An 18,828-nucleotide genomic window follows, 5' to 3' on the forward strand; every position below is an offset into this window, starting at 1 on the left:
AAGAAATCTGATGAGGTTCAATAAGGATAAGTGCAGGGTCCTGCACTTAGGACGGAAGAATCCAATGCACCGCTACAGACTAGGGGCCGAATGGCTAGGCAGCAGTTCTGCGGAAAAGGACCTAGGGGTGACAGTGGACGAGAAGCTGGATATGAGTCAGCAGTGTGCCCTTGTTGCCAAGAAGGCCAATGGCATTTTGGGATGTATAAGTAGGGGCACTGCCAGCAGATCGAGGGACGTGATCGTTCCCCTCTATTCGACATTGGTGAGGCCTCATCTGGAGTACTGTGTCCAGTTTTGGGCCCCACACTACAAGAAGGATGTGGATAAATTGGAGAGAGTCCAGTGAAGGGCAACAAAAATGATTAGGGGTCTAGAACACATGACTTATGAGGAGAGGCTGAGGGAGCTGGGATTGTTTAGTCTGCAGAAGAGAAGAATGAGGGGGGATTTGTTAGCTGCTTTCAACTACCTGAAAGGGGGTTCCAAAGAGGATGGCTCTAGACTGTTCTCAATGGTAGCAGATGACAGAACGAGGAGTAATGGTCTCAAGTTGCAGTGGGGGAGGTTTAGATTGGATATTAGGAAAAACTTTCACTATGAGGGTGGTGAAACACTGGAATGCGTTACCTAGGGAGGTGGTAGAATCTCCTTCCTTAGAGGTTTTTAAGGTCAGGCTTGACAAAGCCCTGGCTGGGATGATTTAACTGGGAATTGGTCCTGCTTCGAGCAGGGGGTTGGACTAGATGACCTTCTGGGGTCCCTTCCAACCCTGATATTCTATGATTCTATGATCACTTTCCTCTCATGCAAGTGCTTCAGGATTGATTCTTTGAGGACCTGCTCCATGATTTTTCCAGGGACTGAGGTGAGGCTGACTGGCCTGTAGTTCCCAGGATCCTCCTTCTTCCCTTTTTTAAAGGTTGGCACTACATTAGCCTTTTTCCAGTCATCCGGGACTTCCCCCGTTCGCCACGAGTTTTCAAAGATAATGGCCAATGGCTCTGCAATCACAGCCGCCAATTCCTTCAGCACTCTCGGATGCAACTCGTCTGGCCCCATGGACTTGTGCACGTCCAGCTTTTCTAAATAGTCCCTAACCACCTCTATCTCCACAGAGGGCTGGCCATCTCTTCCCCATTTTGTGATGCCCAGCGCAGCAGTCTGGGAGCTGACCTTGTTAGTGAAGACAGAGGCAAAAAAAGCATTGAGTACATTAGCTTCTTGCATTTGTGTATAGGCACTTGAGATAACTCGCTGATCGTCCCCCTTTCTCAGTATGAGGCAGGAGCCCTCCCCTCTCGCGCGCTCCTGCTCATGCTTCCTCCCGGTATCCCACTTCCCCACTTACCTCAGGGCTTTGGTCTCCTTCCCCTGGTGAACCTAGTTTAAAGCCCTCCTCACTAGGTTAGCCAGCCTGCTTGGGAAGATGCTCTTCCCTCTCTTCGTTAGGTGGAGCCAGTCTCTGCCTAGCACTCCTCCTTCTTGGAACACCATCCCATGGTCAGAGAATCCAAAGCCTTCTCTCCGACACTACCTGCGTAGCCATTCGTTGACTTCCACGATTTGACGGGGTCTATCCAGGCCTTTTCCTTCCACGGGGAGGATGGATGAGAAGACCACTTGCACCTCAAACTCCTTTATCCTTCATCCCAGAGCCACGTAGTCTGCAGTGATCCGCTCAAGGTCATTCTTGGCAGTATCATTGGTGCCCACGTGGAGAAGCAGGAAGGGGTAGCAATCCAAGGGCTTGATGAGTCTCGGCAGTCTCTCCATCACATTGTCAATCCTAGCTCCTGGCAAGCAGCAGACTTCTTGATTTTCCCGGTTGGGGGGGCAAATAGATGACTCAGTCCCCCTGAGGAGAGAGTCCCCAACCACCACCACCTGCCTCATTCTCTTGGGAGCAGTGGTTGTGGAACCCCCATCCCTAGGACAGTGCATCTCATGCCTTCCAATCGGCGGAGTCTCCTTCTGTTCCGTTCCCTCAGATGTATCATCTAGTCCACTCTCCGCATTAGTACCTGTGGAGAGAACATGAAAACGGTTACTTACCTGTATCTGCATTGCTGGTACATGGACGCACCCCTTTCTTCTTCTGGAGGTCACATGTTGCCAGATTTCTTCACCGTCCTCCTGTCCCCCCAGTGCAGCCTGCTCTGAATCTTCAGAACGTTGTATCTGTAGAAGCATATCCTGAGTCTGTCCAGGAAATCTTCAGTTTCTCTTATGCAACGCATGGTTGCATAAGATTCACCTTCAAACTGCTGTTTTTATCCATGAGCTGATTTCGTAAGGTATTGTCACATGTGGTGAAGGATAAGAAGAGATATGTATCCATTTGCACATTGCTGGCATGAGTCCATGTTGACTGACCAGTTTACTTCGTGGCTGCATGTATATATATTGAATAGAACTGGAAAGAGAATTGATACTTGTGGAGTCCCACTGCGTGCAAACAAACATGTTAATATGCCTAAATGTAAATGTACACATCTAGGAATAAAAATTGTCGACCATACTTACAGGATGGGGGACTTTATCCTGGGAAGCTGTGATTCTGAAAAAGATATGGGAGTCATAGTGGGTAGTCAGCCAAATGTGAGGTGCCAGTGTCATGCTGTGGATAAAAAGAGCTAATGTGATCCTGAGGTGCATAAATGGGAATTTCCAGTAGGAGTAGGACGGTTATTTTATCTCTGAATTTGGCACTGGTGCGACCACTGCTGGAATATGGCATCCAGTTCTGGTGCCCACAATTCAAGAAGAATGTTGGTAAATTGGAGAGGAGTTCAGAGAAGAGCCATGAGCATAATTAAAGGATTAGAAAACCTGCCTTATAATGATAAATAGATTAAGCTCTTTTCGGTTTCAGAGGAAAGGCCGTGTTAGTCTGTATTCGCAAAAAGAAAAGGAGTACTTGTGGCACCTTAGAGACTAACCAATTTATTTGAGCATGAGCTTTCGTGAGCTACAGCTCACTTCATCAGATGTTTACCGTGGAAACTGCAGCAGACTTTATATACACACAGAGAATATGAAACAATACCTCCTCCCACCCCACTGTCCTGCTGGTAATAGCTTATCTAAAGTGATCAACAGGTGGGCCATTTCCAGCACAAATTCAGGTTCTCACCCTCCACCCCCCCACACAAATTCACTCTCCTGCTGGTGCTAGCCCATCCAAAGTGACAACTCTTTACATAGTCAAGTCAGGCTATTTCCTGCATAGATCCAGGTTTTCTCACATCCCCCCCACCCCCATACACACACAAACTCACTCTCCTGCTGGTAATAGCTCATCTAAACTGACCACTCTCCAAGTTTAAATCCAAGTTAAACCAGAACATCTGGGGGGGGGGGGTAGGAAAAAACAAGAGGAAACAGGCTACCTTGCATAATGACTTAGCCACTCCCAGTCTCTATTTAAGCCTAAATTAATAGTATCCAATTTGCAAATGAATTCCAATTCAGCAGTTTCTCGCTGGAGTCTGGATTTGAAGTTTTTTTGTTTTAAGATAGCGACCTTCATGTCTGTGATTGCGTGACCAGAGAGATTGAAGTGTTCTCCGACTGGTTTATGAATGTTATAATTCTTGACATCTGATTTGTGTCCATTTATTCTTTTACGTAGAGACTGTCCAGTTTGACCAATGTACATGGCAGAGGGGCATTGCTGGCACATGATGGCATATATCACATTGGTGGATGTGCAGGTGAACGAGCCTCTGATAGTGTGGCTGATGTTATTAGGCCCTGTGATGGTGTCCCCTGAATAGATATGTGGGCACAATTGGCAACGGGCTTTGTTGCAAGGATAAGTTCCTGGGTTAGTGGTTCTGTTGTGTGGTATGTGGTTGTTGGTGAGTATTTGCTTCAGATTGCGGGGCTGTCTGTAGGCAAGGACTGGCCTGTCTCCCAAGACTTGTGAGAGTGTTGGGTCATCCTTTAGGATAGGTTGTAGATCCTTAATAATGCGTTGGAGGGGTTTTAGTTGGGGGCTGAAGGTGACCGCTAGTGGCGTTCTGTTATTTTCTTTGTTAGGCCTGTCCTGTAGTAGGTAACTTCTGGGAACTCTTCTGGCTCTCTCAATCTGTTTCTTTACTTCTGCAGGTGGGTATTGTAGTTGTAAGAAAGCTTGACAGAGATCTTGTAGGTGTTTGTCTCTGTCTGAGGGGTTGGAGCAAATGCGGTTGTATCGCAGAGCTTGGCTGTAGACGATGGATCGTGTGGTGTGGTCAGGGTGAAAGCTGGAGGCATGCAGGTAGGAATAGCGGTCAGTAGGTTTCCGGTATAGGGTGGTGTTTATGTGGCCATTGTTTATTAGCACTGTAGTGTCCAGGAAGTGGATCTCTTGTGTGGACTGGACCAGGCTGAGGTTGGTGGTGGGATGGAAATTGTTGAAATCATGGTGGAATTCCTCAAGGGCTTCTTTTCCATGGGTCCAGATGATGAAGATGTCATCAATATAGCGCAAGTAGAGTAGGGGCTTTAGGGGACGAGAGCTGAGGAAGCGTTGTTCTAAATCAGCCATAAAAATGTTGGCATACTGTGGGGCCATGCGGGTACCCATAGCAGTGCCGCTGATCTGAAGGTATACATTGTCCCCAAATGTGAAATAGTTATGGGTAAGTCTTGGGAGACAGGCCAGTCCTTGCCTACAGACAGCCCCGCAATCTGAAGCAAATACTCACCAACAACCACATACCACACAACAGAACCACTAACCCAGGAACTTATCCTTGCAACAAAGCCCGTTGCCAATTGTGCCCACATATCTATTCAGGGGACACCATCACAGGGCCTAATAACATCAGCCACACTATCAGAGGCTCGTTCACCTGCACATCCACCAATGTGATATATGCCATCATGTGCCAGCAATGCCCCTCTGCCATGTACATTGGTCAAACTGGACAGTCTCTACGTAAAAGAATAAATGGACACAAATCAGATGTCAAGAATTATAACATTCATAAACCAGTCGGAGAACACTTCAATCTCTCTGGTCACGCAATCACAGACATGAAGGTCGCTATCTTAAAACAAAAAAACTTCAAATCCAGACTCCAGCGAGAAACTGCTGAATTGGAATTCATTTGCAAATTGGATACTATTAATTTAGGCTTAAATAGAGACTGGGAGTGGCTAAGTCATTATGCAAGGTAGCCTGTTTCCTCTTGTTTTTTCCTACCCCCCCCCCCCCCCAGATGTTCTGGTTTAACTTGGATTTAAACTTGGAGAGTGGTCAGTTTAGATGAGCTATTACCAGCAGGAGAGTGAGTTTGTGTGTGTATGGGGGTGGGGGGGATGTGAGAAAACCTGGATCTATGCAGGAAATAGCCCGACTTGACTATGTAAAGAGTTGTCACTTTGGATGGGCTAGCACCAGCAGGAGAGTGAATTTGTGTGGGGGGGTGGAGGGTGAGAACCTGGATTTGTGCTGGAAATGGCCCACCTGTTGATCACTTTAGATAAGCTATTACCAGCAGGACAGTGGGGTGGGAGGAGGTATTGTTTCATATTCTCTGTGTGTATATAAAGTCTGCTGCAGTTTCCACGGTAAACATCTGATGAAGTGAGCTGTAGCTCACGAAAGCTCATGCTCAAATAAATTGGTTAGTCTCTAAGGTGCCACAAGTACTCCTTTTCTTTAAGCTCTTTTAGTCTACCATAACAAAGAGAAGGTTAAGGGGTGACTTGAGCCATCAGTAAGTATCTACATGGGGAACAATATTTAATAATGGGCTCTTCAATCTAGTAGAGAATTAACACAATCCACTGTCTGGAAGTTAAAGCTAGACATTTTCAGACTAGAAATAAGGTGTAAATTTTCAGTGGTGAGAGTAATTAACCATTAGAATTTACCAAGGTTTGTGATAGATTCTCCATCATGATTTTGGGAAAGTTCTTTGGCCTATGTTATAAAGAGGTCAGACTACATGATCCAATGGTGCATCCTGGTCTTGGAATCTGTGAATGCTCAGCGGTGTTGAACGTTGTGTTTAAAAAAAAAAAAAAAAAAATTCAGGAGGATGAGAATGGGTGTCTGCCCTCTGGCCATTGACAGAGGAATGATATCCATCAGTGCCACTAATGGGTTTCAGTCCCATGTCTTAGCTTGAATCCAGATTATGCTGGGTCTAGGATATTAGCATCAATTAGATGAGCTTGAAGTTGGCCTTTGGCTATTGTTTCTGTGAGCTTGCCCAGGAACACAGTGTTTGATACTGGATGCTATTGGCAAGAACTGATAGATCTATAGTGGCTTGCACTATTATGTAAATTGACAACTAATCCAAACACCAGGTCCAGGGTGTGACCCAGATATGGGGGATGGACTGGAGGTGATTTGGGAAAGTTGTAGGGAGCCAGTGAGGATATGATTTGGGGAACAGGGGTGTTGCATCTGCAATGACTAGGATATTTTACCAACATGCTGGCAAGGTATGAGGTGAGTTCCTCTAATGAATGCTTTAGTTTCTCTGGTGGTCTGTAAAATAGCATAAAATCTGTTTAGCTTTGGCTCTGTTTTCTATCTTAAATTAATTAAAATTAACTTGTTTTAACTGAGGTATCTCTTTTGGCACCTAGCACATCATGGGTGCTGCCATAAACAGATACTACCATCCTCTGCTCAAAATTTTTGTGAACTATCCATGAAGGTATAAGAACTTTAACAAAAGTGTGAAGTACATTTGAGAAAAGTTTGCCCAGAGGTAATGATGGGTGAACCTAAGGAAGTGGATGGGGCTACCCAAGAAGCGAGGTTTGAGAGAGAAAGTCATGGTACAGAGGGTGGAGCCCTGGAAGATGCTAAATGGGGAAAGGAGGAGAAGGACAAGAGAAATTGCTGCAAGATGTTGAAGGGGCAGGAGCAGGGTCCTAAGGTCCTTTGGACATTCATAAGACTTTCTATGGTTTTGATGGGATTTTTTCTGCCCTGTGCTGATTGGCTGTTTGCTCCATCCTTCCCCCTCCCTCACCATTTCTTCACCTCAGCTTCATTCCACACTTGCCCCTCACCCACTCTTCCTCTCCCTTTTCTTTCCACTTAGCTGATCTCCTCTTAAGTAAACCTACAAATTAATAATAATTAAAAATCGTGGCACCAACATGTCATTTGCTGCCATGACATTATTCATTCTGCTGGTGTGTTATACCCCATCCCCTATCCTGTGTCTTTCTTGTCTATTTAGATTGAGTTCTTCAGAGAAGGGATCATCTGCTGCTCTCTTTTTGTATGGTGCTTAGCACAATGATATCCTACTCTTGCTTGGTCTTTGGGCATTATCATAATATCCATGTTAAATAATAATTGCAGGAACAGTCCAAAAGGTAGAAGGACATCAGTCTGTTTTTCAAACATCTGGTTCTTTTCATCAGGTGTCCGTGATGTGAGCAGTCTGAATGCTGAGAGCTCTTTGGCAGATCTAGGCTTGGACTCCCTGATGGGAGTGGAAGTGCGTCAGACCCTGGAGAGGGACTACGATATTGTCATGACTATGAGAGAGATTCGGCTACTTACAATTAATAAACTGCGAGAACTTTCCTCCAAGTCTAGAACAGCAGAGGGTACGTCATCTGAATTTGGCCTTGGGGGTGACTAGGGTTGCTAGAATAGCCGTTGGGGGTCCATATACCTTTAAAATAATAAACAGGCTCCCATGCTGTCTCTTTCAATAAGTAATGGTGAGAGCCTCTTAGTGACAGGTGATGGAATGGGGCCTGGTGTGAACTGATAGTATTGTAAATAACAAGTGGGCATAGCACTGCCACTTATTGCTGTGCTGCCCCAGTGGATTGGTCCAGCCAGTTATTGGGGGGGGGCAGGAAAGTCCTTAATTGAGGACCCAAGGCCAGGAGAAAGAAGCTTATTTAGTCTCCCATCTCCATTTCTCTGCTGCCTGATCTCCAGCACAGCTCAGACAGCTCTCCAGTGGTCCCTAGATCGCGTCAGCAATGCAGGTGCAGAGAGCTAGCGTCAAATAGCCTGAACCATGAACTAGCCATTAGCAGCAGTATCAGTTTGGACAGGGAAATGACAAAGGCAGAAATTCAGAGGAAACAGCAAAATCCAAAGCCAGGCTTGTGGGGGAAGAGGTAGTGTCCTTTCTGAGTCCCCCTTCCTCAAGATACTGGCAGAACATTCCCTCTGAGGCACCAAGCCTGAATTTCTACATGGATTAAACTCACTGCCATTTAATGATCTAGTGAGCAAGAGGGCTAGTCCAGACAAGCCTTCACTTCTCTGTGGGCTGTGCTGCCTGTCCCACTAATCTGATCCTGACTGTAACTGGCTTTTCCTGATCTGCTTTCCTTTAAAGAACTGAAACCATCCCTTCTGATGAAAGTTGGCCAGGCTCAGCACCCTGAATTGGACTTGAACAACCTGCTGGTGAATCCAGAAGGGCCAACAATCACCCGGCTCAATGAGGTACAGAGCACAGAACGCCCTCTTTTCCTCATTCACCCCATCGAAGGATCCATCACAGTTTTCCACACACTTGCCTCCAGACTCAGTATGCCCAGCTATGGACTCCAGTGCACAAAAGGTATCTGCATCCTTTATTCATCTTGACTTTCTAAACCTCACTTGGTAGCTTTCACCATCGCATAGAGGGCTCAGTTGCTGACCTCTGCATGCAGAGCTCCAAGCTTCAGTGACCCATGACTGAGTCCACTTAGAAAAGTCACAAACATCCCCAGTTAAATGGGAAAGAGAAATGTCAGTGTAAACAGAAGATGCTTAAATGTGGAAGTGTGTTCTCACACGGAGGGCCGTATGCCAGAGTGATGGACAAGACTCTGCTCATCACTGACGCTCCTGGGGCACAATTACTAGTTTGGTCAGAAATATGGATTTAACCCGTGTCATAATCTGTATAGAAATACACTTTTAAAAGCAGCTGAGTGTTTCTAATTTCATCTCTCACTCTGATTTCAACCTGTTCTTAACTCCCATATTTGCTTCCTCTTTCTAGCTGCTCCCCTGGACAGTATACAGAACCTGGCAGCCTATTACATTGACTGTATAAAGCAGGTGCAGCCTGAGGGACCCTATCGCATTGCAGGATACTCCTTTGGAGCCTGTGTAGCCTTTGAAATGTGCTCCCAGCTGCAAGATCAGCAGAACCCCTCCCATTCACTCAACAGCCTCTTCCTGTTTGATGGGTCCCACTCCTATGTGGCAGCATACACTAAGGTAAGAGATTCCGGGGGAATCTTCGGAGACCATCCTATGTCTCACCAATGCTCATGATTTGGGAGCCTTCCATGTGACTTGAGCCATTTTAAAAAATTGACAGACCCATCTTCCAGGAAAAAAAAATAGCTGGCAAGGAGGTGTAGATGACTGTAAAACAGCAGCTGTGCTCCATGAGCTGAGTGGGACTGGGATGCAAGTGCTGATTCAGATATCCTATAATAAATGGTTGAATTAGCCTGCTTGTTTCAAGGTTCTGAAGCCTCCAACATGTTCTTTTGCTGAAAGCAAGGGTCCTAACTTGGCTTTGTCCTAACTTGGTCCTAACCTGGCTAGGCCTCCTAGCACCCCCATATCCAATGAACCGCTACAGACTAGGGACCGAATGGCTAGGCAGCAGTTCTGCGGAGAAGGACCTAGGGGTGACAGTGGACAAGAAGCTGGATATGAGTCAACAGTGTGCCCTTGTTGCCAAGAAGGCTAATGGCATTTTGGGGTGTATAAGTAGGGGTATTGCCAGCAGATTGAGGGACGTGATCGTTCCCCTCTATTGGACATTGGTGAGGCCTCATCTGGAGTACTGTGTCCAGTTTTGGGCCCCACACTACAAGAAGGATGTGGAGAAATTGGAGAGAGTCCAGCGAAGGGCAACAAAAATGATTAGGGGTCTAGAACACATGTCTTACGAGGAGAGGCTGAGGGAGCTGGGATTGTTTAGTCTGCAGAAGAGAAGAATGAGGTGGGATTTGATAGCTGCTTTTAACTACCTGAAAGGTGGAGCCAAAGAGGATGGATCTAGACTATTCTCAGTAATAGCAGATGACAGGACAAGGAGTAATGGTCTCAAGTTGCAGTGGGGGAGGTTTAGGTTGGATATTAAGAAACTTTTTCACTAGGAGGGTGGTGAAACACCGGAATGCGTTACCTAGGGAGGTGGTGGAATCCCCTTACTTAGAAGTTTTTAAGTTCAGGCTTGACAAAGCCCTGGCTGGGATGATTTAATTGGGGATTGGTCCTGCTATGGGCAGGGGGTTGGACTAGATGACTTCCAGAGGTCCCTTCCAACTTTGATTATTCTATGATATCCTCCCTTCTGGCTGGCGTAAAGCTCTCTAAAGGACCCCAAAATCTTGACAATTGGTCAGTCTCCCAGTAGCATCCACGTGGTGATCACCTGTATTCTCTTTGTATGGTTTCTGGGTTTGTTGTCCTGTTCGGATTCTCCCAAGCTTTTCAGTCACTTGCTGTCAAGTACAGAGCACCGTACTATGGTATCTTATCTAACGAGCAAGAGAGAGCTTCCCTTTTTGTATTAGTGACACTTTCTCTCTTCCAGAGCTACCGAGCCAAGCTGACCCCAGGAAATGAGGCTGAGGCAGAGACTGAAGCATTGTGTGCCTTCATTCAACAGTTCACAGGCACTGAATACAATAAGGTAATGTTCCTCCACTTATTATAGCTACAGGAAAATGCCTCTTGCACACAAGAAGAAGCTGGTAGCTGCACCTCACTTAGCAGTAAATTGTTCTTTACCATCTACAGTTGCTGGAGATTCTTCTGCCTCTGCAAGACCTGGAAGCTCGTGTCAAAGCTGCTGTGGATCTGATAACGCTGAGCCACAAAAACATCAATCGTGAAGCTCTCAGTTTTGCTGCTGCTTCCTTTTACTACAAACTGAAGGCTGCTGACAAGTATGTGCCGGAGTCCAAGTATCATGGGAATGTGACGCTACTGAGGGCAAAGACCCACAACGAGTATGAAGAAGGCCTGGGTGGAGATTACAAGCTCTCAGAGGTTAGTTTAAGGAACAGCTCCAATTATGAAGCTGCACTTTCCTAGTTGGAGGGCAGGAAGGAAGTGGCAGGAAGCCATATTCTTGCCCTCCCCAAAAGATGTTTGCCTTCGGGGGCAATAATTATGCAACTGTCTCTTCCTGAGAACTGAAGAGTCCCCAGAAAAAAACATGAAGAGGAGGCTGCACGGTTCTAGGCCACTGTCAGCCTCAAAGGAGGCTGAGGTCTAGGAGAAGGTCTCACTCCAATTTTGAAGCAGTTCCTAACAGCAACCTACAGTTGTTTCCACTAATTCCTATAGTTCCCAAAATGCACTCCGTGCTCTGAAGAGCAACTAGTCTGCAAACAAGTTAGTAGGGGCAGGGTTGAAGCAGAGACCAGTTAAAACACCTCTGTGCTTTTTAACCTTTGTGCACTCATTTTTTTTAAAATTCTTCCCCCTTGATATAATATAGGACAGCAGGGAGGGGAAGAGAATTTCTAGATCTTCTTTAAAAATAAACTTGTTACAGCCAGATGCTCTTCCCTTTTGGAACTTCTCATTTATTCCCCTTCCCACCGTGTGTTGTGTGATATGATTTTTATCATGCACTTAAGGAAAGTTCATTGGGTGTGTTCCCACCCACCAAGAGACTATCCTTTAAAACTGCCATCTTTCTGAAAGTGTTTACATTCCCAATCCAGCCAACTACACCAGCTTATTACTTGCTGTGATGGGGAAAATGGATTCACTTCTACTGGGGCTCAAGGTAGAGGTGCTGGCCCCCTATGCCCTGCCCTCAACTGTGCATACATTGAAGCATTTAAATGAAAAAGTTTTAGAGTCAGAACAGAGAATGGAACAGGTGTGAGAATCAGGAGACCTTCAACCTCACTCTTCTGTCTCAGGCTTTCATGTCTTATAGCTAAGGCAGCAAGAATGTGGAACTAAAATGCTTTAGAATTCTGGATATAAAATTTTCTTCTTTTGTCTTTTTGCCATGTGTAGGTCTGTGAGGGGAAAGTATCTGTCCATGTCATTGAAGGGGATCACCGTACCTTCTTGGAGGGAGCTGGTGTTGAGTCAATTATTGGGATCATCCACAGTTCACTAGCAGAGCCCCGGGTCAGCGTCCGAGAGGGTTAGCCCCTTTCTGCTCACCTTCTATCACTGGCCGAGAGAATTCCAGCAATATATCCCTTGTTACGACAGACCCCAAGAAACTCTTCTTGTAATCCAACATCCCATCTGCTCTGCAATCAGGTCTAGGAAGTCCTGCTGATGGATGTCTCTCTCCAGTGTTGTGACACTCACTCTACACTGCTACATGGACCTACATCCATGGCTACTTCCTACCCCTTTGGCAGCATGAAAAACAAACTTAGGAGTAGACTTCTTTTCTTGTGCTATGTATCGTTTTGTTGTCTTAACAGTATTCCAAAGGATAAGTGATAGCACTTATTAACCAAGCCCAGTTAGCAAGGAGGGGAGCTGCAGCTGATTTTGGAGACTTCTTTTGATCTGTGAAGAATCAGTCTGTAGTTAAGTTGGATAGAATTCCATTGAGGCTCTTGTAACTTTTTTTTATTTGAAATATTTTACGTATTTATTGCATCAACTTCCCAGTTTTAATTTATCATTAATTTAAACAAAACAAAACATACCTTGGAAGTTTGTATTCCTTCTACCAGGTGAAGTTGCCAATTTTGTTAAACCAAAATGCATCTTTGCAGCAGTCTCTCCCCTCCTTGCTTCACAAAGAGAGAGAGAGAAGGGAAGGAAGGTCAGGGAGGGTCTCAAGATGCTGCTGTGCTAGGCACCTTAAGTAACTTGGGTTGATATACTCGCACGGCTGACCATAGGCACATACTAAGTGTGGGCTGCACGGGCCTTGTACTGGGGTCCCTGCAACTTCACCTTCTCCCAGCGTACACCTACCACTTCACCTTGTTTCTGACCCACCATTAGCCTCTCCATTCAACCATACACACTATGAAAAAATTAACTCTGGGACTTTCACCCTCCCTAGTTCCTCATTGACAAGCACCATTATCTAATCCTCATGACCCCCTGCTTTCCCAGAACCAAAGCTCTGCAGTGGTTACAGCTGTCTGCCTAACACCCCTGCATATCTTATTTAGCACCAGGGCCAGCTAAGCCTAGGGCCATCACTGTGTGCACGCATCCTCTTCTCACTGAGACTGGAAATCCTACATGTTCGCCAAGTAATCAGTTCAGTGGCAAATTACTTTAAAAGATTTGATACCTTTTTAAAAGACATTTACACTTTAGAATCCAATACACCTTTTTCTTGCTATTGCTATGCTGGACCTGTCTTTAGGAAAACCCAGTGAATTCATGCTGTACCTATGATACAGAGGAAACATGGGGAGTAAACACGATCAACTAGATTGGAGCCGTTGTGCCTCTCAGAACTGCATTATAATCCAGCTCTCCGACTAGATTATCCTGTCGGTATTGGTGCAGTCCAATGACAGGAATGTCCCTGACTGCCACAGGTTCTGAGGTGGGTGCTTGGTTGGTTAAACCACCCTCTGTGGATGGCGGCTGAATAACTGGTTTTAGTTTAATAAAATATTTGTGTGGAAATTTGAAATGCAAACACAGTGTTGACTTAAAACGTTTCCAAGTCAGTCTTGTTCTGTTTTTTCATTTTTTACATACCTTTGGTAAAAATGCTGCTCTTGAGAGTGTCCTTTCCTTGTTGGCTCTCCTAAAATTAAATGAGAATTAATCTCTGGCTGGATGGCTTGTCTTTCTCTCTCCTCTTCCTCCCCCTGCCTTCTTATTTGTTAGTCATCCTGAATCTTCCATTTCTTGGTATAAAAATCCCTCCAAAACTTCTGCTGGCAAATATTGTTGGAAGGCTGTAAAGAAGATGCATGGTATTTTGGAACATCAAAACCAGTAGCCATGATCTTAGTACTTCAGACAGGTGTAACCAAACTAAGAGTGGGCATTGGACACAAGTCCTAATCTTAGCTCTGACTCTGTTTTGGACAAATCATTAAGCTTTCTGCCTCAGTTCCCCCATCTGTAAAATGGGGCTCATAGCACCTGCTTCACAGGTCTGTTGTGAGGATTTATTAGACAATGTGTGTAAAGCACTTGGTCCATGCAAAATGCTGTTAAGTATTAGTTTCCTTATTCGGTGGGGTATGTTACTGGGGGGGGCGGGGGGGGGGGCGGCTGTAATTGCCAAGGCCCTGACCCTACAATGAAAAGGAGAGTGGGTCGATCACATAGTCACCTGTGTGGGACTAGAATGCCATAGTATTTCTGAGCACCATTCTTGCAAATCCAGGTGCTAGGTAAAACACAAAATGAGAGAAATTTCAGTGGAAAATGTTTCAAAATTATTGGCAGTTGCAGTGATCCAGGGAGGGGGGAATTCTCACTGACATGGCCTATACTGAAGATCTGGAAGAAGGAAGGTGATAAAACTTGAACTAACTTCGTAAATAAACAGTCTTACTGCTAAATTAACAGGAGTCTGAGCCAGAGTCTGTGTTGAAGGCAAGTGCTGCTCTTGTACAACGGCAATTTAAATGCATAGTTCTGAATGACTGGACAAGGCTAGAGCTAATTCCTTTCCAATAGTTAAAGCAGGAGCTGTGTGCTAATTATTTTTAAAGTGACATAAATGTGCATGGCCTCTCAGACTGCTTGCAGCTACTGATTTAGTAATAAGTACATCAAGAATGACCTATCAAACAATGCCACACATGATCTTGTAGGAGAGAAATGGAAAAGTTTTTGCATTTGTAATCCCAAAACAGTATTTTTTTTTCACATCGAAACTTCAGCGGCTGCTATATAACCCATTATCTTATTGGCTGCTGAATAGTCTGCCAAAAATAACTTAATAGAGCTTGTATTGCCTAATGGTTCTCAATGAGCTACTGTAACGGATATGTCTATTGTATTTTATTTGTCCAAAATCAAGTACTACTATCACACTTGCTTCTTTGAGAGAGGAAAGTTCTGCCAGAGCCAAGTCTCCAAGGGGAGAGTGACAAACTCGCAAAAAAAGAAGTTAATTGGATTCCAGTGCTTTCTCCCTGTACTATTCTGTGGACCCAGGACATGGAAGGTTGGGAAGTCAGAACTGTTGTCTGGTTATCTGAACTACGTGGAGAACAGTGCAGTAGTTGAGGCTGGGGCAGTTGGAAAAATTTGCTACTGAAACCAGCTATGAACTTTCCCCTTTCCTCTAGCACATGGGGAGAGCGAGGTTCTGAGCTGGCCTTCTCACAACTGACATGGTCTGTGGAACTGTATCTGAAGAAGATAGAAGGGGGAAAAGCCATTATTGCAAATAATCATTGCTGAAAATAACCATCAACAAATCTTACCAATGAGTATTTCAATTATGAGCCTAAGTCATGTGCTGGGGGAGGAGGAAAGGGACTGAAAGATAGTTCAGCGAGAACACATTGCAGCAGAATTTATTTGTTGCTGTGAAATTTGGTCATATTGTGCCATGGAGTACACAGGAGCCCAGGTACAGAGAGAAAAAGAGAGGGCTATCACCTGGTACTTAATGTGACATGGGACAGTCTGGGAGGGAAAGGTTCCCAAGAGATGCTGAAGGAGCAGCTAGAGAACTAAAATGAAACAACTATGTCAGCAATTCAAAGAAGGGAGAGTATAGAGCAAGTGTGATTTATTATGCCAGATATCAAGAATGGGAATAAAGGGGCATGCATTGGGTGTGGTTTTCACATGCAGAAGAATACAAGACCCTCTTTTGTGGTTGGAGTATGGGCCTCCATATGACCATAATCTTTATATGATCAGGTTCTTTTAATTGCCACAAGTGTTGCTGTTATGTACCAAAATATAATTATGTTGCTTAGTGCGCTAGGTTAATGTGAGACACCACAGTATGGCAGACTGCTATTGCATACCCACATACGTAGCAGGAGGAAGTGACCAACAACTCTTACCTACTCTGTAAGTATTATAAATACTTTAGACTGGACGACTGCAATACAATGGGGCTACATTTTAAATCCACTTAGAAACTAAGGCTAGTGCAGAATATGGCATCCTATACAACGACTTACCCACGAGCATGTGACAGCAGCACTCTGGGAACTGCACTAGCCATACAGTGGCTTCTGGATAGAATTTAAGGTGGTGATTCTGACACACAAAGCCCTAAATTACCTGGGATCCTCTCAGAAAAGAGACACTCTCCCTGGTCCATACAGCTGAAGCTGATGGCAACAAGAGGAACACAATTAACCTTTCCCTATCTAGTATAAAAGAGGGGGCTGCTAGCAGAGTTGGTTTTTTTTTTGTGATGTTGCCTTTTTGGAAGATGTTCTCCTTGGTCTCAAATAACTAGAATATATTGATAGACACTAGATAAATTCAGGACAGAAATACAGTACAGATTTTGTTTAATAGTGTAATTAACCACTGGAACAATTTACAAAAGGGTGTAGTGGATTCTCCTTCACTTGAAGTCTTTGCGTCAAAACTGGGTGTCTTTTAAAAACAGAGGTTCTCAAACTTTTTTTGTTGATGGACCCCTTTTCAAATGCAATGTTAATCACGGACCCCCAACTGAGAAACTGGCTGACAAAAGTATAGGTGTACTTCATATAAAGATGTACTGTTAGTAATGCTTTAAGACAGCGGTTCTCAAACTGGGTCAGGATCCCAAAGAGGGTCACGACAGCTGGTATTAGACTTCCTGGGGCCAAAGCCGAAGGGCTTTAGTCCTGGGTGGCAGAGCTCAGGTTATAGACCCCCCTGCCTGGCGCTGAAACCCTTTGGCTTTGCCCCCCCGCCTGGGGCAGCAGGGCTTGGGCTTTGCCTCCCCCCACCACCCGGGGTTGAGTAGTAATTTGTTGTTAGAAGGGGGTTGCAGTGCAATGAAGTTTGAGAATCCCCGCTTTAAGAAAAAGAGTATAAAAGTAATTACAGATATCAGTGACATGGGTGTGCATGTCTTACTGCAGAGTCTGTCTATCCTTGGTGTGATGGTTGACAAGCAAACTCATAAATCATTCTCCACTTTCAGTCCGAACCTGAACTTTGTCTTCATAGGTTTCAGAGTAACAGCCGTGTTAGTCTGTATTCACAAAAAGAAAAGGAGTACTTGTGGCACCTTAGAGACTAACCAATTTATTTGAGCATGAGCTTGTAGCTCACGAAAGCTCATGCTCAAATAAATTGGTTAGTCTCTAAGGTGCCACAAGTACTCCTTTTCTTTTTGTCGTCTTAGCTGTCATGGCAGAGAATGATTTGTCACATATATATGTTGTTGGGAAAGGTAGCAACACTTTCATTGCTTCTGTAACTAAAACTGTGTAGTCCACAGCAACAGTTAGCCAAAACTGGCAAGGTGTTTGTTCCTGAAACTTAATTTTCACAATAGGTCGAGCAGCTCCTGTTCTGCTTTTCTACTCAAATGGCAAGATGACATAGCAAAAGTTGAGAACACAGCCCGAATCCAATCATACTTCTCCATGTTTATATTTTTAAAGCAAACACTGAAGTATTCTGCCAAAGTTGAAAGATGAGCAACAATTCTGTCTTTCACACAGTCAATTGTCATGCTGTTAGGATCCAGATATGCTGTCAATAGTGGAAACATAACTGAGATTCCACTGCTCAGTTTAGTTTTCTAAATCTTTATTTTCTTCTGAAATCCTGCAATCTTGTCACTTACCTCAAGTATGGTTGTATCACCCCCTTGTGGGGACAAGTTCAGTGCATTCAGCAAGTTAAAAACGTCTGTGAAGTATGCAAGCATCACGAGCCATATTCGGCCAGTCAGTTTGTGATGATTGTGGGATTGTGCACAGAAAACAAACCCAGCAGCTCTTTGCCAAGCTCAAAAACTCTAACTCTGCTGCAAAATAGCCAATGCACTTTCATATGAAACACTAATTTGTCATGTCCTGCACCCATTTCTAAATGCAGCTTTGCAAAAAGGTGTGAATCAAAAGCCAGGACTTTACAAAATTCACAAAGGTCAGTGCTGAATTTAGCACATCATGTAATTTGGGTTCCATTTTCTTTGACACAAGGGCCTGGCAATGCAACATACACTATGCTACAATTACCTGCAGGTTTATGGCTCGTATTCTTGTTACAACACCACTCCTATTGTCTGTAATAGCAGCAGCACTGTCCATGAAAACAGCAACACACTTCAGCGATTCAGCTTTCATTAAATCAACTAATAATTTGAATATTTCCTGACCTGTTGTCTGTTTTGTTAACGCCTGACAAAAAAGAAAATCTTCCAAAATTTTCCCCCAGCCAAACATAACAAAAACTAATAATTGTTCTGCATTACCAATATTGGTTGTCTCTTCAAGCTGAACTGCAAAACATTCACATGTATGTAGCCTTTCAATTTGTTGGCCTTTTACATCATTTGAAAGTTCATTTCTCCTACTAACTGTGTTGTTAGAAAGTGGTATGGCCTTAAGAATCTTCGCTTATCAGCATGTCACACATTTCTAAAGCAGCTGGAAGAATCAGTTCTCCAGTGGTATGGGATTTTTTATTCTTTGCAATCCGAAGTGCAGTTAAGAAAGATTCTTTCAGAGCCTTTTCCAGAACCGATGATATGTTTGTCATTTGAGTTTTTTTTATTCTTTCCTTTGTTGAAAAAAGTCTCTAGATTTATCTTTATACTCCAGGTGCCTTGTTCTGAGGTGCAGTTTCAACTTTGCTTATTTAATTGCTTTGATAGGATTTGTAAGCATACAATGCCCTGTGGTCATCCATCACTAAATTCAATAAAATCAATATAACTTTTATCAACTCTCTGTTCTTTGTTTCTTGCTACTTAACTCTGGATT

General features: G+C 44.3%; 1 protein-coding gene across 1 annotated transcript in view; it reads left to right on the plus strand.

Annotated features, from left to right (window-relative positions):
- FASN (fatty acid synthase) overlaps positions 1 to 13,739 on the plus strand; it is an 85,088-nt gene extending 71,349 nt beyond the window's left edge. The window contains exons 37-42 of the mRNA XM_048817782.2: positions 7,387 to 7,575; positions 8,328 to 8,555; positions 8,985 to 9,205; positions 10,542 to 10,640; positions 10,748 to 10,999; positions 11,987 to 13,739. Of these exons, the coding sequence (XP_048673739.2) occupies positions 7,387 to 7,575; positions 8,328 to 8,555; positions 8,985 to 9,205; positions 10,542 to 10,640; positions 10,748 to 10,999; positions 11,987 to 12,124 (1,127 nt within the window). The 3' untranslated portion in view covers positions 12,125 to 13,739. The remainder of the gene's footprint in view (positions 1 to 7,386; positions 7,576 to 8,327; positions 8,556 to 8,984; positions 9,206 to 10,541; positions 10,641 to 10,747; positions 11,000 to 11,986) is intronic.
- The last annotated feature ends 5,089 nt before the right edge of the window (positions 13,740 to 18,828 follow it).

Source organism: Caretta caretta, chromosome 14, assembly GCF_965140235.1.
Source record: "Caretta caretta isolate rCarCar2 chromosome 14, rCarCar1.hap1, whole genome shotgun sequence".
In the NCBI taxonomy this organism is placed as follows: Eukaryota; Metazoa; Chordata; order Testudines; family Cheloniidae; genus Caretta; species Caretta caretta.